The 23235-nt window shown below is 35.4% G+C and overlaps 3 protein-coding genes across 6 annotated transcripts; 2 read left to right on the top strand and 1 right to left on the bottom strand.

Moving 5' to 3' along the window:
- The first annotated feature begins 3026 nt into the window (after positions 1-3026).
- LOC144999967 (Transducin/WD40 repeat-like superfamily protein) lies at positions 3027-8883 on the top strand. Of its 4 annotated transcripts, none has more exons than XM_078959107.1 (9): positions 3027-3266; positions 3941-6451; positions 6536-6639; positions 6742-6811; positions 6904-7602; positions 7685-7887; positions 7950-8073; positions 8146-8349; positions 8432-8883. In XM_078959107.1, exons 1-9 carry the CDS (start codon positions 3111-3113, stop codon positions 8573-8575), a joined length of 4215 nt encoding a protein of 1404 aa, XP_078815233.1. In that variant the 5' UTR covers positions 3027-3110; the 3' UTR covers positions 8576-8883. The 4 variants fall into 4 exon arrangements, with proteins under 4 accessions (XP_078815233.1, XP_078815236.1, XP_078815234.1 ...); XM_078959108.1 differs by having other exon boundaries at positions 3143-3266; positions 4023-6451; XM_078959109.1 differs by lacking the exon at positions 3027-3266 and having other exon boundaries at positions 3941-4046; positions 4132-6451.
- Positions 8884-12478: 3595 nt separating this feature from the next.
- ISPF (isoprenoid F) lies at positions 12479-14125 on the top strand. The gene is made up of 3 exons (XM_078960441.1): positions 12479-12917; positions 13384-13514; positions 13765-14125. The coding sequence occupies exons 1-3, from the start codon at positions 12587-12589 to the stop codon at positions 13996-13998; spliced, it is 696 nt and encodes a 231-aa protein (XP_078816567.1). The 5' UTR covers positions 12479-12586; the 3' UTR covers positions 13999-14125.
- A 2072-nt stretch (positions 14126-16197) lies between these two features.
- Positions 16198-19629, bottom strand: MDAR6 (monodehydroascorbate reductase 6). The gene is made up of 16 exons (XM_078960440.1): positions 19310-19629; positions 19025-19217; positions 18823-18922; positions 18680-18757; positions 18523-18594; positions 18274-18392; positions 18110-18194; positions 17942-18031; positions 17760-17861; positions 17571-17660; positions 17421-17504; positions 17247-17318; positions 16964-17147; positions 16771-16874; positions 16562-16675; positions 16198-16489 (listed from the first exon to the last, which is right to left on the bottom strand). Exons 1-15 carry the CDS (start codon positions 19317-19319, stop codon positions 16562-16564), a joined length of 1497 nt encoding a protein of 498 aa, XP_078816566.1. The 5' UTR covers positions 19320-19629; the 3' UTR covers positions 16198-16489.
- Between the last annotated feature and the right edge of the window lie 3606 nt (positions 19630-23235).

The following is a 23235-nucleotide window of genomic DNA, read 5'->3' on the forward strand; positions in this document are numbered from 1 at the left end:
AGTTGTCCGATTACTCATCCTAGTACTCGCCACTCGGCCCCTTACAGAGGCGAGTTGCAGAATCCCGAGTACTCTCCGCTTGACCTATTACTGAACTGAGCAGCGTTGTAAACCCAATCAAATCGGTGTTTAATATGTGTGTGTGTGTATATATATATATATATATATATATATATATATATATATATATATATATATATATATATATATATATATATATATGCGTTTTTCAGCAATTATTCATGAAAATGAGAATCGGTGTATCTAATTTTGTAATATATTTCAATCAAAATTTTATTTTAATTTATGATTTTAACATATATAATTTCCCTAAAAATATTCCTACATGAATTACCGAATCCAAGTACTCCCCGCGTACTTGCTACTCGGTAGTCGGCTGAACTGGTACCGAATAATGAGTTCTACAACCTTGCCTGAGGCTAGATACCTTAAGTATGAGACCAATGATTGATAGCACACCCATACCCATATGAGAGTAAAGAGAAATGAGGGGAGTCGTTGTTAGGTGTGTCAAACCCAACAAATAATAAGGGTACAATATACTCTAAATACACTGTTACAATGCACTAATAAGTAGTACAAGGCAAGTCGGGTCGATCCTTAGAGACCCATGACAAAAGTCTATAACTTTTTGCACAAGGTACTTTAGTCACATAAAAAATGAGGGTTTGTATGCAAAATTTGAAATAATGTAAATAACAATCTACTTTGAAAATATGCAGAAAACTAAACATATTTGTAAGCAATTTGTTGGAAAACAAATTTTTAAACAATTTGTTGTAATGGTTCTAGTTCTAGTTCTAGTTCTCAATGTTGTCATTTAACTTGATTATAACTTGATGTAATTCATGATTGCTATTCTAAGTTGGTACCGAAAGATATTAACACACTCTAATACCTCTCGCTTGCCAAATTATCTAACCAAAACACGCTCTTTGACTAGACCTAACTCTACTAATTCAACCTAAACATGCTTTTATATTGTATTGAATAACTACATTAAGTTTTGTACAAGCTTCCCAACAATATTCATTTCTTTTCATACACTCGGAGGTGTGTAAACATGTGATATATGTTCTACAATAAGAAAACCTATTGTTTGTTACTAATCATTAACTTTATAGTACGATTAGGTGCCCTAAAAGTTAATTAACCACACAAGAATTCAATTCATATAAGTGGCCAATCAAACGTAAATCAAATTCAAGGATTCTAGTTTAAAAAAAGAACATAATCACTAGAATAGAATCATAAATCAAATATCAAGCCATATGCTTCAAGTCAAGCAATCAACATGATTTGAACAAGAACTAGAAATATTTAGGGTTTCTTAGCCATGTCTTAGCCACACATGGCTAAGAACAAATCAAACAAAAAAGAAGATGGAATTAGAATTGTTTAATGCTTACGAATTGAAATCAAAAGTGTTTGCAATGATTAGAGATCTTCAAAAGCTCCAAAAATTCTCCTAAATCGCTCCCATTCACTCTAGAAACTATATCTCTCTGAAAATGTCGATTTCCTCCAAAAATTTTCCCAAATCGCCCTAAATCGACCACATGTTTTTAGCATGGCCATGTGTTTTGACCATGTCTTTTTCAGCATGGTTGTGCTTTTTGCTAAAATTCCATTAAGTCTTTAAACTTGGCTCCACATTCGGTTTAGCTTCACCCCGAGTCATGTCGCTTAAATATATGATGAAAAGGACAAACATGACCCATGTCGGTGTGACATGGACCGTGCTTCAAACGTGGTCCTTTGCTTTGATGAAATGCAATAACTAGGTTTGTGTCTTCAATTCCTCTTCTACAACATGACCGATCCATTTTCTCTTCATGCTCTAATGCTCCAAGCTCCATGCTATCTTATTAAGTCTGCAAAATAAATCAAACGATAGTGAAGTACCATACATTCTGAATAAAACATGTAAATGCCCAAATAGTTAGCTAAATGTTAGAATTAAGAAGTAAAATGCAATGAAAAAACAGAAATAAACGTGCAAAATAGGTGAACAAAATGCACCTAACAGTTTTGATGTAGTGTTCTTTGGGCTAACTATGTCATAGTCACCATTACTATTATGAAATAAGAACATGTGAGTCGGATAAAGAGATGAATGAGATTAAGTGTAGTTGCATGTTGCATTGTATACGTTCCATTTATAATGTGTTTAAATGTTTATATATTTTGAATGTGTCAAAGAGAAAAGAAAGTAATGATATTTACGAGATGTAAATGATTTCACATAGTTTTAGAGTAAAGAGGAAAAAAAAGATTTTATCATAAGAGTTAAAAATGTTCTATGGGTTTTCAAATGATTTTTGAGGAATTTATCATAGGTTATAGATTGAGGCTTTGAGCTAATCTTTAACTATAACATGGTAAAGATTGAAGCTTTGATATTAGTTACTAGACATTCATAACCTCTTACATATTACTTTAACATGTATCTAGGTACAAGTAGTGATTGAGACTTAAAAGATTTCTGAATATTTTGAAAGCCATTGTAATATTTGCAGGGACGGACGCAAGATTTTACGGTAGTAGAAAAAAAATTAGGGGGTGTACGGTAGTAGAAAAAAAATTCGAAAATTTTTCCACTGCGGTCGGAAAAGTTAGGGGTTGTCGGTATCACCGTGGACCACACCTAGTTCCGCCCCTGAATATTTGTATTGCGATCAAATTTCCATAAAAGTGTTTATCACATTCTAAAAATACTTTAAATGGGCTTAAAATATAAAATTATTTAAGTAGTGTTTTAGTGACTTAATTAAGAAAAAGAAAAATAACAAATTCATAAATTTTAAATTTTGTCTAAACTTAACATTTTTTTATGTAATTTGTCCAATAAAAAAGTTTAAAAAATCTCTAATATAAAACGAAATGAATAACTGATATCAACATCGTTGTTTTTTTTTTGCAAGTTATTCTTGGTTGGTAATTTTGTTATTTTTCATTTTTTTTAATACTATAATTTAGTATATTTTTAAGGTAAAAGGAGAAAAAATTCAAGCAACTTTCCGGTGTTCGGTTATCTATTTCACCTCCTGTATGATCCGTCCAGCTAGGTCTGAAGAAGCTGTTCGCCGATGAAGTGTCGATCTGTTGCTTGTGTATGGTCAGAGTCGCCACCGGTCCATAAAGTTACCGCCACCGCCGTACTTGACCGTCCGTCGACTCTCTACACCGGCGGATCCGATGGCACCATCTTCTGGTGGAATTTATCTTCAACTAATTCCGATCACGTAAGTTTAACCAATTGAACCTTAGTCATCCTCTTAACTTATAATCTGATCATGAATTTTAATTAGGTTTTGTTTAGTGCAGTGATTTTTCAGTGATTTTGTGTTCGATTTCTATTGTTTACATCTGGACTTGTTAGAATTTTGTTTATTGTTCCAACTAAGGCATACTCCTCATTTCTCTGTTAGGAGTTCCTTTCCGAAATGGCAAAGATCAGGAATACATCTAAATGCTACACTCTTTTCATAACTGGTTCTAGAATTCACTGTTCAATTCTGTTAAATCAAATGTAACACTTTCAGTAACGCAAACTTAACATTGATGTTTTGGATATTTCACCTGTTTTGCTACTGTAATCTGAATAGTTTATTCCAGCTCCATGCTTCCATCAGAACTAATGTTTACAAACAAATTCTTTATCAACAATTTTGACGATAGTTTTTATCCATTGATATATGGAAGTTAATTAGACTATTTGAGAGTCCCTATTGCTGAGTTTAAGTTCTGTATGTGTTTCTCATTCTGCCTAGAAGCTATAGGACATCTAAGTGAGAGTCCCTATTGTTTAGTTTCAACACTCCAATTTTCAATTGCAACACTCAATCACCAAAAGTTTTCTATTTCCTATAAGTAACAGGCATCCACTTGTCATGTTGATGAGTATTTCTATTGTCAGGACATTAAACCGGTTGCTATCTTATGTGGTCATACTGCACCAATTTCTGACATGGGTATCTGTTTCCCTGCATCGACTCTAGGAGATGAAAAGATAAGCGATCCAAGTAATGTGGCACCAAACTCTAGTTCAGTTAACTATGGTTCTCTAATAAGTGCGTGTACTGATGGTGTATTATCGGTTTGGGGCAGAGACAGTGGACATTGCAGCCGTAGAAGGAAAATGCCAGCTTGGGTTGGGAGTCCATACATGGTTCAAGCTTTACCTGAAAATAGGAGATATGTATGTGTTGCGTGTCATTTTATTGACTCTGTTAATTCATTAGACAACCATCAGTCACTTGATTATTCTACTGAGTTAGGTGAACCTTCGACAAATATAGAACCACAGCATAAGAAACCTTCAAGATGCACAGTTGTAATAATCGATTCATATACCCTAACAATAGTGCAAACCGTGTTTCGTGGTACTTTATCTATTGGGCCTTTCAAGTTCATGTCTATAGTGACACCTGTTGGTGATATGGAGAAGGAATCAGTGCTGATTGCTGATTCATTTGGTAACATGCAATGTGTATCACTACTAAAGGACACCACCCGGAGTGAGGATATTTCAGATGACTCACAAAAGAATTCTTCTCACATGGAAATGACCGATTTGCTTCAAGAGTCAAGTGAAGGGGAACTTCCAATTTCATTTGCTGCTTCTAGGCAGGTTTTAGCGATTCTGTATACAACCTATTGTATATTTAAGCTGGTGGATGGTAGCACTAAGGTTGGAGAGATTTCTCTTTTAGATGATCAACTTTGTCAGTATGATGTTGCAGGGTGTCTGTTTCTTGGAAACGGTTTAGTTCAGACAGTGGTAGATATGGAGGAAAACCATAACATGTATGTGGAAACTTTTGCAGTGTGGAACAACAAAGGTTATGTAATTATGTTTACCATATCATATTCATATTCAGGGAAAGGTTTCAAATATGTGCCTCTATGCACAATCCCTGTTGTTTCACATCCTCCTAATGTTGAGTTATCATTCTCTTTTGTTCTAATGAATCAAAATCTTGTGCGGATTGAATCAATCTGTCTCCACACTGAAGAACCAGTGCATTGGAAACCCCATATAACAATATGGGCAAAAGGCAAAAACTTTAATCAAGAATGTAAATTGGTAGGGAAAGGAAGCTATTTTGATGAGTGGTTTGTGGGTTCAAAGAATTCAAATGGTCTTTTAAAAAGGGAGTTTGTGGTGACTTCTTCAATGGTTATTTCTGAAAACGACTCCTCCCCTTATGCGATAGTTTATGGATATGATAGTGGAGAAATAGAAGTTCTTCGGTTCAATATGTTCTCTGAAAAAGTGGAAGGAAGTCCACGTGAAGAGGTGGATTCATGTGCATGGAAGCAATATCTTTCAGGACACGCAGGTGCTATACTATGTTTAGCTGCACACCAAATGGTTAATACCTCAAGAGGATTCAACTCCACTATCTTTTTAATCTCTGGAAGTATGGATTGCACAATACGTATATGGGATCTCAACTCCAGCAATCTTGTTGCAGTGATGCATCATCATGTACAACCTGTACGCCAGATCATCCTACCTCCTCCCCACACTGATCGTCCATGGAGTGATTGTTTTTTATCCATTGGAGAAGATTCATGTGTTGCTTTAGCTTCACTTGAGACTTTAAGGGTGGAAAGAATGTTTCCAGGACACCCGTATATCCCTTCAAAAGTAGTATGGGATAGTACTAGAGGCTATCTTGCATGCTTCTCACTGAATCATTCAGCAACATCTGATGCATCTGATGTGCTCTACATTTGGGATATAAAATCAGGTGCACGTGAGCGAGTTCTTCGTGGGAATGCTGCTCATTCAATGTTTGACCATTTTTGTACAAGTGGGAATAAGAATAACTTTTCTCTAAGCTCCATGGAGAGGAACACTTCTGCTTCATCATTGCTTCTTCCAGTAATTGAAGACACACAAGTTTCACAATCTCATCCAAATACTCCAGAGAAACGCGTTGCTTCAACAGCAGATTTATCTCATGCCACTACAAGGATGATTCAACATGGGACCCACGGAAGCAACGGATATCCGATCACATGCTCTTGCCCTTTCCCAGGAATTGCAACATTGACTTTTGATATGACTTCATTGATGTCACTTAGGGCTGAATCTTCTGAAAATCAGAACGACGAACCTAAGATTCAGACTCCCAGAAAGGGGTTGGAAAGAATCAACAGCTCTCTGAGTACAGATGGAGATCAAGAAACCCATGTGGGTCCTACAGAATACACTGATTGGGCTCATTCAATAGAAGGATGTTTATTTCGGTTCAGCTTATCAGTTTTACATTTGTGGGATGTTGATCATGAGCTTGACAAGCTCTTAGTTTCTGAGATGAAACTCAAGAAGCCCAAAAATTTCTTTGTAGCTTCTGGTTTGCTTGGGGACAGAGGGTCTCTCACATTGACATTTCCTGGTCCAAGTGCAACATTAGAGGTACAATTCCCTCTTTGTTAACAATTATAAGTTAATATCATTTTTCACATCTAATACATTTATGTTAATGGCTCAATGTTTCAGCTTTGGAGATCATCTTCAGAGTTCTGTGCAATGAGGTCTTTAACTATGGTGTCCCTTGCTCAACACATGATTAGTTTGTCTCATTCATGCTCCACTGCAAGCAGGTAAACCAACATTTTGCAATGAGTAATACAAAATGGTTAGAAAATAGAGATTAAAGTAATATGTAAAAGATAGTGAGATGATTGTAAACTTTTTATTTGCAGTGCATTAGCTGCATTTTACACACGAAAATTCGCAGAGAAATTTCCCGACATTAAGCCACCTTTACTCCAGGTAATTAATTCATATGCATGTATGCAACAGAAACCGTAAACCTTATAATGTTTGTTTGCATTGTTTTCTGATTCTTTTTCTATTATGTGCAGCTTTTAATTAGCTTTTGGCAAGATAAAAGTGAACATGTCCGAATGGCAGCACGTTCATTGTTCCACTGTGCAGCTTCAAGGGCAATTCCGTTTCCACTCCGGAATCACAATTCCAACGATGATAACGGAAAGGAGGATTCCGAAATGTTATCATGGCTAGAATCATTTGAACGTCAAGACTGGGTATCATGTGTAGGTGGGACAAGTCAAGATGCAATGACTTCTCACATTGTTGTTGCTGCTGCTTTAGTTGTTTGGTACCCAAGTCTTGTAAAGTCAACTCTTGCTAATCTGGTCATACATCCACTGTTGAAATTAGTCATGGCTATGAATGAAAAATATACTTCTACAGCAGCTGAGATTTTGGCAGAAGGTATGGAGGGGATATGGAGTGTCTGCATGAGTTCAGAAATACCTCGTTTAATTTCGGATATTTTCCTTCAAATCGAGCATGCCAAGGGACAATCTGTTAAGCCAATGACAACACATGGTTCAGCTGCAAACCTTGAGATTCGTGAATCTTTAGTTGGGATACTTTTACCAAGTTTAGCAATGGCTGATGTCACATCTTTTTTACATGTGATTGAAAGACAAATTTGGTCTACTGCTTCTGATTCACCTGTTCATATTGTCTCCCTCATGACCCTCATCAGAGTCGCTCGTGGGTCCCCTAGAAATTTAGCTCCTTACCTTGATAAGGTTTGCAAGTTTTTCCTTTCTTAATTATTTTGCAAGTTTTTCCTTTTCCTATATCATCTTTAACAAATTAGCCAGGTTGCAGGTGGTGAATTTTATTCTACAGACAATGGACCCTGGCAACATGGCCATGCGTAGAAGTTGCTTACAAAATTCAATGGCAACATTAAAAGAAGTTGTGCGTGTTTTTCCCATGGTATCCCTCAATGACTCATCTACTCGCTTAGCTGTTGGTGATGCAATCGGAGATATTAACAAATCTATCATCCGTGTGTACGAAATGCAAAGGTATTACATCTGGTTATTTGATTATTTTGTTGCATAGATAACGTTTTTTTATTTTTGTATAGTATGACAAAAATAAAGATATTGGATGCTAGTGGACCTCCAGGGCTTCCAACATTGCTTGGAGGAGCATCTGAAACGACTGCAAATACTGCAATTTCTGTGTTGAGCTTTTCACCTGATGGAGAGGTACAACCATTCATGCTATTTTAATACTAGAATTTTTCCAATAATTTTTTTTTTTTTGGAAATATATGGCAGGGGTTGATAGCTTTCTCTGAGCATGGTTTAATGATAAGATGGTGGTCATTGGGATCCATGTGGTGGGAAAAGCTTAGTAGGAATCTTGTTCCTGTTCAATGCACTAAACTGATATTTGTTCCTCCATGGGAGGGCTTCTCTCCTACTTCCACAAGATCTAGTGTAATGGCAAGTGTAATGGGTAACGGGAAGCACTTTTCACAGGTATTTTGTAATATATACATACCATGGATAGATAGGTAATAGGTAAATATGGATTGTGACCGTTTTACCCTTCGTTTGACAGGATAATTCAAAGGACTTGAGCGAAATGGACAGATTGAAAAACTTGCTTCATAATCTTGATCTCTCCTACAGGCTAGAATGGTCCAGTGGAAGGCAAGTGTTACTCAAGAGGCATGGACAGGAATTGGGAACTTTCCAATTATAACCTCAATGCTTTCTCCACATTACCAAAATATGATCATCCAACTTATATGGACAAAATTGCCCTCTCAATTTTTCGGTTAGATTACCTTGTCTAGATCTGATAAATGGGAAACACTCGCCTAAGGGTACTTTAGGTATTTCACTATAGTTGCCACATCGTTAGTGCTTGTAAAGAACACAAAATTATTAATTTGGTTGCACAGTTTTGCTGCTTGTAGACTTGTAGTTTCGTATGGAATTTTTGGAATTACAGTTATACCCTTATAGGATTTTGAAATTACAAATTTATACCTTTGTGAGATTTCGTAACTAAGATGTTGCATACACTTTTTATCATTGGATTATCTATTTGGATCTTCTCATCGGGCTTGTTTAGTATTGAGATTTCTAAAGGGAAAAAGACCTAGAAGGGTAGCAAAGTTTTAGAATTGTACAAAAAATACCATTGAGTTTTTTTGTTTACACGAATTACCAGCCAACTATTCTTTTTGTACACGTAAGACTATTAAATTTTACTTTTTGTTTAAAAAATATCATTATGTTATCTATAATAGTAGGTCACCAGTATCATAACATGCCATGTTGCTGTTGTCCGTGGATTTTAAATGTCTAACATGTATATATTACTGTACCATTAAGCCTTTTTGTACGTATTTTACCATTATTGTATGCTGATATGAACCGAGTGGATAAGTGAGATTGGGTCTATAAGAAGCGTAAAAAAAAGCAGAGGGTTGTTTAGTAATTTATTATTATTCTAGTATCTTTATTATTTAGTATTTATCTAGTTGATTCTAGTTTCCTTATGCAGTTAGGGTTTCCCTTTACAAATATAGTTTCCTTTTATCAGTTTAGAAGAGTCAATAAATAGGTTAGGGTTGACTCTTCTAAGGTGAGGAAAATTTTTAGTGAGTCGTTTTCTTTTGTTTGGAGATCCCCGGAGTCTCGAATATCAAGCACCTATCTTTGGTTCTTTAAGCATTAAGTTAAGATTGGGTTATTTTCTAATCAGTTTATATCAAATTGGTATCAAAGCACTTTCTTGGAGTACTGTTCTCGACAACTGTTCATCGAACACTGTTCACGCCGTTTACTGTTCATCGAACACTGATCACGTCGTTTACTGCACGATGCCGAAACCCGATAACAGATTTGATACTGCTGCCCATAATTTGAATAAAGATTCAGTCTTGGAAGAGAGTTCCTCATGGGATCGGATTGAGAAGATGGAGGCGGAATTAGCAGAGATCTGGACCGAATCAGAAAGGCGTCAAACCTTAGCTGATCAGCGCAATGCAGAAGTTATGGCCCTCCTAATTAAGGTGGCCCAACCTGCCACCCAACCGTCGCCCGCTACCGCCACAAATCCGTCATCAGTTACGCAACTGTCGCCAATCATCCAATCATTACCACCACCCATCACCACCTGCCGACCCATTATTCATACGCTGCCACCCCCGAATTTTTTGATGCCACCTCCAAATCACCAACGCCTAGGAACACGAGGATGGCCACAAACCCCTATCATCTACACACAACCGCCCTAGATCACGTCAACGCTTCAATACGACGAACATGGGTATCCGGTTCCTCCACATAATATGCGTCGAGAATCTGGGTCAAGCAACACCAAATTCTAAGCATATGCAGGGGAGGGTTGGGAAATCGAAGAATAGTCGGCCACACAACCCGTTTGAATGGGACAATACTTTGGGTCTAACATAGGACATGGAGGGGGATGGTTCCCAAATGTGGATTACAGATTGAGAAAACTCAAGATGCCACTATTTGAAGGGGAAGATGTTTACGGGTAGGTTTATAAAGCGGAACATTTCTTTGATATGCAAGGGTTGGCAACGTTGGGTGAGAGACTACGTGCAACAGTCCTATGTTTGGAAGGGCCAGGCATGGTATAGATGGAGCGACACCCGGATGCCTTTCCGGTGTTGGGAAGATTTAAAGAATAGGTTGCTGGAACGTTTCCAGGCGTCACAAGAGAGTAGTTTGCAAGAACAATTTTTAGACATACGACAGATTGGATCGGCTGTGGGGCGTTTTGAACAGATGGATGCACAACTCGAGGGCATCCAAGAGTCAATTTTGGAGGGGACTTTCATCATGGGGTTGAAACCGAACTTGCGCAAGTTGGTTCAGATCTTGCAACCACAAGGGTTGGGATAGGCGATGAAGTTGGCACTTGTGGTAGATGAGAACGAAACTGGAACAATCATGGGTTAGACAAAGGAAGTACAAAAGTCAATGTGAACCGTGCGCTGGGCATGGTTAAAACCACAACAACATGAGCATTGGCAACCCACACCCCCTTCCGACGAATGACTGACACAGAATTCGTGGACAAGAAAGCCAAAGGGTTATGTTTTCGCTGCAACCGAAATTTTGGTCCAGGTCAACGCTACCCAGAGAACACCCTTCAGGTGTTGTTGGTGGATGATGAAGAGGGGGGGAAGATGAAGAGACAGAGACGGGAGAACACGCAACAATTTCTAGGTTTCCACCTTGAGGACAATTTGGATTTTCACCGAGGGGGTATTGATATGAACCGAGTGGATAAATGGGATTAGGACTATAAGAAGCGAAAAAAAAGCAGAGGGTTATTTAGAAATTTATGATTATTCTAGTATTATTTAGTTGATTCTAGTTTCCTTTTACGAATATAGTTTCCTTTTATCAGTTTAGGAGAGTCAATAAATAAGTTAGGGGCGACTCTTCTAAGAGGAGGCAAAATTTTAGTGAACCGTTTTCTTTTGTTTGGAGATCCCTTGAGTCTTGAATATCAGACACCTATATTTGGTTCTTTAAGCATTAAGTTAAGATTGAGTTATTTTCTAATCATTTCATATCATATATATATTTCACATTAATCTTATATAATTTGTTAGAAAATGCACATTATTATATAAAGTATTTGGATTTTTACAAATAAGCTCAAACTATTTTAATGGATAATTATATTTTTTTTCATAGGTATAAAGTATTTCTACAAAAAAAATGTGTTTTTTGTTTAAAAATAGACATTTCTACAAATCAAGATTAAATCCATTTTTATGTAATAATATGTATTTTAATGAATTATATAAGATTAATAGTAGAATATTTATAAAAAAATAATAATTATATAATATATATACAGTAAACAGTAAAAAATGGGGTTCATGCACCCCATTTGGAAGTATCCCACTTTAGAAGTGGATTAGAGTCATTATATTATCAAAAATAACCTTAAATAAATTTTGTTTTACTAAGAAACCCCATCCATGATATCTACTCTTACAAGAAAAATTCATCTTTGATATTTTTTTTTCTGAAAAAAATTAAATATATCGTAAAATATCAAAGTGTTATATTTTTATTTATTTTTTATAGCATAATGATATTTTTTAAACAAAATATTAGTTTAATGATATATATGTATAAAAGCTATAGTTGTTTGGTAACACGTTTACACAAACAAATTAATAGTGTTTTTTATGCATTTTTGATACTTTGTTATCGTTTTAAATTAATTTTTTTATTTCTGAATGATGATTTTCAGATTGTAAATGTTTTGGAAATTTGAATTGGAAGGCTTATTACTTATGTTTGTGTTAATTTATCTGTTTGCATACATGTACATGTTCTTTTATTAGATAACCGTCAGCTCAGTCGATTGGGGGTTAAAACCCACCAAAAGTGTATCTTGAGTAGCTTGTTATTGTGATAATATAATTTTTAATTCGTATTTAACATGCGACTTATTTACAAAAGTTTCTAAGACAAATATGGATTCCATTTCGAACTTTTATTAAAAAAAAAAATTCTAACATGAAAGAGCATCACCATAAATAGATGCTTTTAGAATAGAAGTTAAATCATAAATGGTTTGGGCTATAACTTATAAGCTCGATCCCTGCACCAGCACACACCTAATCCTACCTCTGAATAAAATCACTCCACAGCTCAAAAACATACCATATCACCTCTCACAATTCACAAACAAAACCACAGAGTAGCCATGGCGACGACTTCATCGTGTTACACGTCTCCGTTCCACACCGGTGTCTTCTCGAAACAACAATCCATTCTACCTTCTTCCACTTCTCTCCTCACCTGCTCCACCAGACGCTTACCTATCTCTCTTAGGTCGATATCACGGCCGATGGTAGTTGCGGCAGCCGCAAACGCCGTTGAAGCTGAGAAACCGGCCGTCGCGCAAACTCCTTCGAAGATTCTCCCGTTCCGAGTCGGCCACGGGTTCGATCTTCATAGATTGGAACCTGGATACCCTCTCATCATCGGAGGCATTGATATTCCTCATGACAGAGGTTGCGAAGCGCACTCCGATGGTAAGTTGTATTGTTACTTTAATCTATGGCGATTATCTGATCCCAACTACGCCACTTGACTCAGTTCTTTCTTTTGTTTTCTATTTGAAATTTTCTATGGACTGCATAATACACAATTACAATTCTCAAATTTATCTTCACTGTTTGTAATTATCTCTCCAAACCTTACTTTCTGAGCATCTGAAACCTGTATGAGATAGAATTGATGGAACAGTCGCGAATTTCTGTGAAATTTGATGAATGTAGCGGGGCAAAATTTGATGATCTTTCAGGGAAAAAGTATGAAACATAATAGACTTGCAGCTGAGTTACCTAACTTAGAAATGAAAAGTGCAAAGCTAAATTTGAAATGTTATATCAAGTGTTAAACAATCATTAAACCGTATTATGCAAATCATCCTTCACATTTATTGAAAAAGAGTAGTTTTTCTTCTTCTTCTTCTTCTGATTGATTGTGGTGTTATAGGTGATGTGCTGTTGCATTGCGTTGTTGATGCAATCTTGGGAGCTTTGGGTCTACCTGACATTGGGCAGATCTTTCCAGACTCAGATCCTAAATGGAAAGGAGCAGCCTCATCCGTTTTCATCAAAGAAGCTGTAAGTTTCTATCAAAATTTCAAACTTTATTATCAACTCTTTTAACTCATTGCATCTATCACTTAAACATGCAACAATGTATATCTGTTGCACCTCAAATCCTGACCTAAGAAATCAAGCTAGCATTAAAAGAACAATTAATTACATCTCTATACATACCCTCTTTCCCTAAGGCTTCTGTTGAAAAGAAAATCTAGGACTCATCACAGTATGGAATATGAATTGATTTAAAATATCATATTCATATCAGGTGAGATTGATGGATGAGGCTGGTTATGAGCTAGGAAACTTAGATGCAACTTTGATACTTCAAAGACCAAAGTTAAGCCCTCATAAAGAGGCGATTCGAGCCAATTTGTCTTTGCTTCTAGGTGCGGACCCTACTGTTGTGAATCTCAAAGCTAAAACACATGAGAAGGTAGATAGTCTTGGAGAAAATAGAAGTATTGCAGCTCATACTGTTGTGCTTTTAATGAAGAAGTAAGAAAAGAATAATCCCAATATACATATTTTGTGTTGTTTAATCAAAGGTTTTTAATTTATGTATACAAATGTAGTGAATCTAGCTTTCCTGTTTCTTTTATAATGCATATTTAGTTTAATTCTGTGCACGAAGATATATACCAATGGATTCTGATTTTGCACCAATTATAGTTTTTATGGTACACAGTTTGAAAAAAAATAAATCGATACCATACCATGTTGTTGATAAATTGATGAAACAATAGCGAAAAGTTGATAACTGAAAGATCTACTTATGGATTGACAACACCAGAATACTTTGATATCTTATGTTCATGATGACATAAAGATACCTTATGTGGTAGACATGTTGATTTGAATTAATTATTAATGTATGAAAATTCTAATTTATATGATAATATTATTGATGATTTACACTAGTTAATTTTATGCTGTTGATAAATTGATGAAACAATAGCGGAGTCCAATAGCAATTTTAGTTGCTGCAATAGCTATAATAAAAATGGAGAAAATAAAGATTAATCATATTTAATATAAGTTTAAGACATGTAAGAGTCCTAATCATATTTCAACTTGTAATCAATCGATATAGATCGAAATGGAAAATAAATAGGCACTCAATGTATGGAATTAAATAGCCATAGAGATGCAAAAAATCAATAAAACAACATAATCCTTTTCTTTCTCTTCTTCATGACACTATCAGTCAAAATCCCGATTTCGGTTTTGATTCAAAACTTGTGTCCATATCTAATTGTTTCAGTTTCCGTTTAAGAATCCTTGTGTTGATGTAGCCGTGGAGGAGGGGTGTTGAACACTGATGGGTGAGGGTGACGGGGGAAGGGATACCTGGTAACCTTTTTCGAGGTTGTAGGGTTGTTGGTTACATGAATAAGACACTCATGTATCCACCTCAACCATTACTCTGGAAATCTCATAGCAACTATAATCGACTCCACGAAATTTCAATTATCAAAATCATAAACTTTTTCAAAGGTAGCCTTTAAAAGCATTGTGTTTTTTTTTACTCATTAAAAACTTTAACAATGTTAAGCATTCGTTCAGTATTAAAGTACCATCAAGGATTTATCGGCATCGGATAAAAGTAAGTTGAGAAGACAAGACTAACAACCTATCCGGTTTGTTTGCCAAAATTTGGCAATACCTTTGTATCGACATCTTATCTTATGAAACTCATTTAACAAAAATCAATAACAATTATTAGTTGAGGGGTTTATCACTTACTCAATCTCACATTGCTTTAATATATGAAAAATTAAATATTCTTCTCCTTGTTCTTTCTATTTATCTTCCTATTTATATGAAATCGTGACAAATGTTGTATTTTGATAAAATTAATTATATTTTAGAACATTTGTCATCATTTCAAATGAATAGGAAGATAATTAGGAAAAAAAGCATGAGATTTGGTGAAATTATAGATGCCAACTTTTAGAAATTAATTAATTAATTAATAACTCTAATTGGCATATTATAAATGTATATTATTTAACAAATGGGAATGTTATTTTATCTATTATATTTTTTTTTTTACTTAATTAGGTTTTTTGAATTACTCAAACAACTAATACATCTATATTAGGTATTACAATTTCATATAACAAAAACACATAGAAACGTTATCTTCTACAATGTATTTTAATAAAAGCTGATTATCTAATTCTAATTCTTTGTACACATGTTGGTTTTGCGTTCTTTTCATTCAACAGAAAAACATATAGAGCTGTAGATTTTGGAGTAAATTATTGAAATGGTGCCTACGGTTTGGTCAAGATTACATGTTTGGACCCTAATTTTTTTTTTTTTTCACTCGGAGCGTCCTTGTGGTTTGATTTTATTGCGTTTTTCGTCCCTTACATACATAAAGTTAGGGAACAAATGTGCAATTTTAACCAAACCATATGGACGAAAAACATAATAAAATCAAACCATCCGAGTGCAAAAAAAATTAGAAACCAAACGTTCAATTTTGACTAAACCATAGGGACGATTTTAGTAATTTACTCTAGATTTTGTTATTCAATTTTGTTTCTAACTCAAGAACTACAGTAAAGTAATAATTCTTTTTCTTTTTCTTTCATCTGTCTACAAATGTATATCCAAACACCAAATACACGTAATAAAGGAAACAACATTTTTTTATAAATAACATGTTAAAACAATAAATCTACACACGAAGTTAAGAAAATTATTACTTTTTATTACACCTCAACTTATGTATAATTTCCGTTCTACACATGAAGCTAAAGAAAATTATTACTTTTTATTTTACTCAACTTATGTATAATTTCCGTTGCAATGATTCATTACAGCCACCATGTTTAGCGCAAAAAGGGAAACTCACATATATAAGCTTTAAATACAATGCAACCAAGAAGACGCTCTGCATGTTGTACCTTGTGCATTACATGTTGCACATCCTGACCTCTCTCAAGATAAATACTATGCCGTAATACACTCTGCCTTTTTCCCTACACATTAATAATAACAATAAGTTGAAAGTGGGAAATAAACTAATGAAGGAAAAAAAGATTAATTCTAACCTATAAAGAAGCTCTGGCAATCTCAAGGGCTTCCTCAACAGAAGCTGCATTTTGAAGTTTGACTTTGTCAATTGAAGGTTGACCCCTTGCAAGTTTCGGAAGCAGTTGGAACTCCTACAATAACAATCATATAAAAAAAAAACTTTCAGTGATTAAATCATTTTTTTTTTACTTTCACCCTAATTTGATAAAAAAAAAAAAACATATACCTCCGGAGATCCACTTTCAAGAAGAACACCCTTCAATTTACCAGAATCCAACCAAAACGTAGCAATTTTTGGATCAAAATTCCCAATTTGAATTGCTTCACCAACTGTTCAACAAGGGTACAAAATTTAATCCGAAATTTTCAATTCATAAACAAAGTTCACCTCAAAATAAATTCATCACAAAAATTGTTACCATTATCCCCAAAAAATTGCCACCATACTTTTCTTGAACTTCCTTCATATTCAAAAACTCTCGAATAGAAATAAGGAAGATAATCATAATTATGAGTTTGTGCAGTTAATAAAGCCTTTACACAATGCTGTGCTGAACCACGCGCATGATCCACATGCTCTACACGTGTAATCCTATCATACATCTGTTTATTAAACCAAAAAAAAAAAAAAAAAAAAATTAAATCTAAACATCACCAATAATTAGCTAGTTTTTACTTTTTATATATAAAAAAAAAGTGTACTTTGAGTGGGAATGCTGCCACATCACCAATAGCGAATACTCCTGGAACATTGCTTCTGAACAGGCCATCAACCTGTAATTTAGTGAAATTATCGATTAAATGTTTGTTTTTTTTTTTTTTTTTTTGATAATTAGAATTATAATTTAGAGAAATTATTGATTAAACGAAGCTAACCTCTATCCCACCAACAGTTGAATTTAAGGTAACGGCTTTTTCAAAGGGGCCCACAGCAGGTTTTGCTCCAATACCAATAACAACCTGCAAAATATGGAATAAGCAAAAGTTTTGATTTGAACAAAAATGTAAATTCCTAAATTTATTTACCAAGTCTGCTTCAATTGTAGATCCATTTTCAAGTTTAACACCAGTCACATTTCCATCAGGACCTGATTCCAAGCTTTTTATAGATGCACCCTGAAAATAATCAAACATCATATCAACAAAGATCAAGTCTCTTTATGTGTGTATGTGTGTTTGTGTGTGTGTGTGTGTGTGTGTGGTAGGGTGGAGAACCTTGATGAGCTTGACACCATTCTGTTGGTAGAGTTCTTCATATTTCTGGGCTAGTGAAGGAGTAAACAGCCTTGGTAGAAGATGGTTTTCTGGAAATATAACCTGTTGTTTGAATTTTAATTATGTGTTATATTGAATATTGTTATTTAAAATAAATAAATGATTGTGGAGTAAATTCTTACAGTTGTGTCAAGATTCCATGCAACAGTAGCAGCTGCAACTTCCATGCCAATATAGCCACCACCAACGATAACTACTTTTTGTGCTTTCCCCTAAAACAAAATAAAAAAATAATAATTATAGATATCCTTAATACAAGTTGGATATAGGATAAATTGAAAAACAAATACCAGTGATGATATTAATGAATCTGCATCAGCAACATCGCGGATATAGTGAACACCATGTAAGTTTCCCCCGATTTTCTCTGGAAATCTGAAGCAAAGGAGGATAAGTTTCAAGATTTTCCTTTCACATAACAACACATAAAGAAAAATCTTTTTTTTTTTTTTACCTAGATGCAGTGCACCCTGTGGCAACTATGAGGGCTCCATATTTGAGAATTTTTCCTGAATTTGTTGTCAATGTTTGATTCTTTGCATCAATTGTTGTTACTGGATCTTCATAAATCATCTGCATTTCACTTTGGTTGTTAAGTATATTATAGTTTTACATGAATCAAAGTAAAACAGAGACAAAGGAACAGAAGTGAAATGATAATTTCTATTTAGTTGCATAGAGATAAGAAGTCCAAATAAAATACCTCTATCCCTTTCTCCTTATACCAATCAGGAGTCTGTCTCTCACCTCCTGAACCCACACAAGTATGAAAACCCTAGAAGAGTATCAATGGTGGGAAACAATGATAAGTAAACTACAGAAATTAATGCATTTTTATCAGATTGAGGAAACTGGCTTACAGGCAAACGAGCTGGCTTTTTGTCTAAAGGGAATAGATAACCTTTTGTTAGAGCAGGGCGCTCATATGGAGCGTATGCCTGCAATTCATTGATAAGCATGTTAATCCCTAAACCCTAATCAATTAACAAATGAAAGAGAAGACCTCTTTGGAAACGATGCAGAGCTTTCCATCGGCCATTCCATGTTCGACAAAAGTCCTTGCTGCATATCCAGCAGCATTTCCACCTCCAACTATCACAAATCTGAAATTAATTCAAAATTCCGACCGTAAACCTTTCAGTTGAATCTCAATCGATCAAAGTGTAACATAAGGAACAAACTAGCAACAGTAAAATCAGACTCACTCTCGATTCTCATTAGCAAAAGAGGATGATGCAGAAACGACGAAGTTTCTCCGGTGGAGGCTTCTCGTTCTCGAATAAACCACACCAGAGTTCTGACGATTGAGCGACGGAGATTGAGGACACCACAGTGAAATCCCGTGTTTGATCGACATTGAACTCGATATGGTCGACATTGATCGTCTAAAAGACGCAGCTACTCAAAATTAACGAATTTAGGAAGAATTAGGGTTTATGATAAGGTATAGGAATTTGCTGTTGTGTATGTGCGGAAGATATAGGTCAAACCTGATCGCATTATGGAGAAGATGAGACTGGTATGATCTGTGTATAAACAAACATTAAACTAAAAAAATAGTATTTTATTGGCTCTTGGATAGATGGAAAGGACACTTGTAGTCCTCTGATACAGTTGAAGAGTCCTCTGATACAGTTGAAGGACACTCAAAAGGTTCTCTGTTTGTTAGAAGATTCGTGGTAACTTTGAAACTGCTGATAACCAATTTGCTTGTTTCATGCTTCCATAGTGTATGCATGTGGCATCTTTTATGACCATTTGAAAATTTATCTTACAAATCACCATTAAAATTTGCTCACACTTGAAGCGAGTGTGAAACGAGTTTGCCACAATTTGATGTTTTGGTTTTGGAATTGATCTTTTGGTTTTGTTTCAAGCTTAAAAGTTATAACAAGTATAAAGGAGAAACAAAATTGATTGAGAGTGATGCCTTTGATCATATTATCTAATAATGCCTAGCCTATAAGATCATCTCAATTTTTGTCATAATCGTATGGGTTGTCATATACTAGAATGGTTATTAATTTTTGGAAAATCTGTAAAAAAAATCATTTCATTTTGGCTCTATTAATAAAAAAAAATCATTTATTTTTTATTTTTTTATTTTTTATTTTTTATTTTTAACTTTTGAAACCGATAAACATTAAAAAAACAACTATTGTAATCGGTTAGTGTCGGTTTTAAGGGTTAAATTAAAAAAAAAAAAAACCATAGATGACTTTTTCATTAATAAGGTTAAAGTTTAAAGATTTTTATGAACATTTTCTTTTTTATATATAATAATCTTATTTAAAGAAAACATATATTTGTTTACTAAAAAACTCAAAATAAAGATAATATTTTATTTAAAAACACAATAATGATAATTTATATATCATTTTCGGAATTTTTGTGATTCTTTTTAATTAATATCGTTACTATAATCATAAGTATAACATCTATATGTTATCCACTCAATTGATGATCTTTTAACAATACCTTCTAAAAGATGGCTAGTTCAAGACCCGCTTATCTCCCGCCTTCGACTTGAAAGCGAGAGGCTTCCCCATGCTGCGGTTCCCTCCGGTCCGTTCCCAGATCTTGAGATTAGTTTCATTTCTCTGGCTAGGAATGAGCAAAAAAACAAGGAAAGTGGATTCTCGGGTTGCATTATGTCCTCAAGTATATGCTCTAGTAAGAAAATAGGTGAACAAGTATGCTATTCTTGACTTTCAAATAGGTATATAAGGAAGAGAGTATCGCCCTTGATCCTTGTCGGATATGCTTGACAGTCCCCCATAATACGCTCACTCGGGGACTTCTTACTCCAGCTGTTCCAAGAGTGTCCGTTGGTCACCTTATTTTAAAGAAGGGGTAGTTTGTGGTAATCATAAAATAAAGAGCATCTTGTTGGTATAGGGGTATTATCGGTATTTTATATTATTTAGTTGTTATGACTGATAGTATAAGAGGGTAGTGGGATGTGAAGTGAGATATCGATCTTTTTTGTTAAACCTAGAATTATTTCCTCTTAGGAGAGCGACTATCTCGAATAAGCTAACCTATCTTTAGTTCTTGTAATCTTTTGGAATTATTGAGGATTTTTCAATTAATATTATAATCATTTATTATTTATTTGTTATTGGATTTGTTCATAGAATCCTGTTGATAACAATTGGTATCAGAGCAATAGATCCAAGAGCTGTTCAGAGGGTAGAATTGGCAGAAGAAGGATTCAAAGAAGTGTGTGTTGAACTACAACAATAGATTCGAATTCAAGGGTCACTCCTCACAAAGAAAATGGAAGAGATCACTACAAGAAATAGACAGTTATGCTCTACCTTCGTAAATGAGAAGGGAGTTAGGCAACGAAGCGGCTACACAACGCCACTGCCACCACCTGAATACAACGGAGGAACCAACCGGAGAATCAAGAAGCTGGAGATACCACTATTTAATGGAAATAATTCCAATGGTCGGGTTCTCGAGGTAGAACGATGATTTTTAGATTATAGATTATCAAAAGAAGAAAAACTGGAGGTTCCGGTGGCAGCACTAGAGGGCTACGTTGCTCTCTGGTATGACGAAGAACACTATCGTCGACCCATTAGATAGTGGGAAGAACTAAAATTCCTAATCATCTGGCGATTTAGATCCTTAATGTTCGCAACAGAGTCATGGTGGTCGGACTACCATGGTGGAAGGCAGTCAGAGCACCGATGGAGTCTCAGTGTAACACCCCGACTCCCAGGTATAAATTTTACCGCTTTATATTCATATTTAAAGGCCTACTCGACGAGTTGGATGCCCCAACTCGTAGTGTAGAAACGGATATGACCACGTGACTTAAGCGATCTACTCGACGAGTGGAGGACCCAACTCGATGAGTTGGAGCTTGAATATGGACTCGATGAGTTGTTTGGAAACTCAGTGTGTTGACTGGGGTTTTCATGATTTCTTGAGTTCCGAAGGAACTCAACGAGTCAGTGAGCTACAGTCGACGAGTTGGGTCAACATGGACTGTTGACTTTGATTTTGACCAAAGGTTTTGACCAGTTGACTTCTAAGGGTATTTTGGTAAATTGGGTATTTATGGAAGTGGATCATTGGTGGTTGTAGGTGTTGGTGTTTGGAGCCGTATCTCGGGAGTTTGACATTCTGGTTCAGATCGACATTGTGAGGTGAGTTGTCCTCACTATACTAATAGGGTTGAAGGCACTAATGTCGGTCCTTTTCGGATTTGTATCCGGGTTTATTGCATGTTAATATGTTAGTGACCTGTTAGGTCAGTATCCTGGTATATACCATGATGTTATGTTAGTCATTTGTTAGGTCGATATCATGATATATAAAATGATGCTATGTTAGTGACCTATTAGGTCGGTATCCTGATATATAGGATGATGCTACAATTAGTGATATGTTAGATCGGTTTGACTATTATATATGCTAGTGTATGATATTTATGTGCACATGATTGTTTGATTAAGGGTTGGGTTGAGATGGTCATGCTTTGTGCTCTAGGCTAACATACCCAGGGCAGACCGGATAGACTGCAGACCCAGTTAGGGCGTACTAGTCAAGTCGAAGGCCTGACGAGCGGTCTGGATAGGCTGAAGGCCCTGAGAGTCGGTCCAGACGTGCCGATGGCTCGGAAAGCGGTCCAGATAGACTGATGGCCTTGCGAGGCGGTCCAGATAGGTTGATGGCTCATTATACATGTTGTTTGTTATGATATGGTTATATTTGTATGGCATTGGTATTTTAGGGGAACTTACTAAGCTTCGGGCTTACAGTTATTGATTATATTTCAGGTACTTCTGACAATCGTGGGAAGGTGAAGGCGTGATCATGAACATCCTTATATTTTTATGATTTGATTATGGGATACTCTGACATGAAACCATTTTGAAAACAAATTTGTAATAATTATTGGTTTTTTGAATGATTTAAAAACTTTTAAATTGGCTTGAATTTTATGGATATTACAAGTTGGTATCAGAGCCTTGGTTTGAAGGAATTGGAGGAAACACTCGTGTGTATCTAGTCTCAAACTGAGGACAAGATTATTAAAATGATTTTCAAAATACTAAAGGAGGATGCAAGTGTATGATTAGCCGAAGCTAGTAAGTAGACCCCAAAATACCTTACAGATTATTTGATTTTTCTGATATGTTAGAACAACATGCTAGTACTAGGCTAGGGATCTTCAGGAACTGCATGATAGCATTGCTTGATTATATGATGCCTAATAGCCTAGGGATTTCCTTATATGGAATTGATATCATTACTGTAGTTGCTTAGTGTATGTATCACGACTGTACATAATTAAAATCTTATAGCTTGAGAATGTTTGGTTTTGCCTTATTTCTTGTTCTTATTTGATGAAGGGCTTAGGGTAGGATCAGGTATTCGAAAGTCTATTGGGTCCAGCGTT

The sequence above is a fragment of the Lactuca saligna genome, chromosome 6 (assembly GCF_052625555.1).
Source record: "Lactuca saligna cultivar CGN05327 chromosome 6, ASM5262555v1, whole genome shotgun sequence".
Lineage (NCBI taxonomy): Eukaryota > Viridiplantae > Streptophyta > Magnoliopsida > Asterales > Asteraceae > Lactuca > Lactuca saligna.

What these genes read in the sequence shown, in the direction of transcription:
- LOC144999967 (XM_078959107.1), top strand. Translation starts at nt 3,111, where the DNA reads ATGAAGTGTCGATCTGTTGCTTGTGTATGGTCAGAGTCGCCACCGGTC. An exon ending in GTCCAAGTGCAACATTAGAG is followed by an intron (nt 6,452 to 6,535) that starts GTACAATTCCCT and finishes TCAATGTTTCAG; the next exon opens with CTTTGGAGATCATCTTCAGA. An exon ending in TCATGCTCCACTGCAAGCAG is followed by an intron (nt 6,640 to 6,741) that starts GTAAACCAACAT and finishes TTTTATTTGCAG; the next exon opens with TGCATTAGCTGCATTTTACA.
- ISPF (XM_078960441.1), top strand. Translation starts at nt 12,587, where the DNA reads ATGGCGACGACTTCATCGTGTTACACGTCTCCGTTCCACACCGGTGTC. An exon ending in TTGCGAAGCGCACTCCGATG is followed by an intron (nt 12,918 to 13,383) that starts GTAAGTTGTATT and finishes GTGGTGTTATAG; the next exon opens with GTGATGTGCTGTTGCATTGC. An exon ending in CCGTTTTCATCAAAGAAGCT is followed by an intron (nt 13,515 to 13,764) that starts GTAAGTTTCTAT and finishes TATTCATATCAG; the next exon opens with GTGAGATTGATGGATGAGGC.
- MDAR6 (XM_078960440.1), bottom strand. An exon ending in TTTGCTAATGAGAATCGAGA is followed by an intron (nt 18,923 to 19,024) that starts GTGAGTCTGATT and finishes AATTAATTTCAG; the next exon opens with ATTTGTGATAGTTGGAGGTG. An exon ending in TTGAAAGTGGATCTCCGGAG is followed by an intron (nt 16,676 to 16,770) that starts GTATATGTTTTT and finishes TTGTTATTGTAG; the next exon opens with GAGTTCCAACTGCTTCCGAA.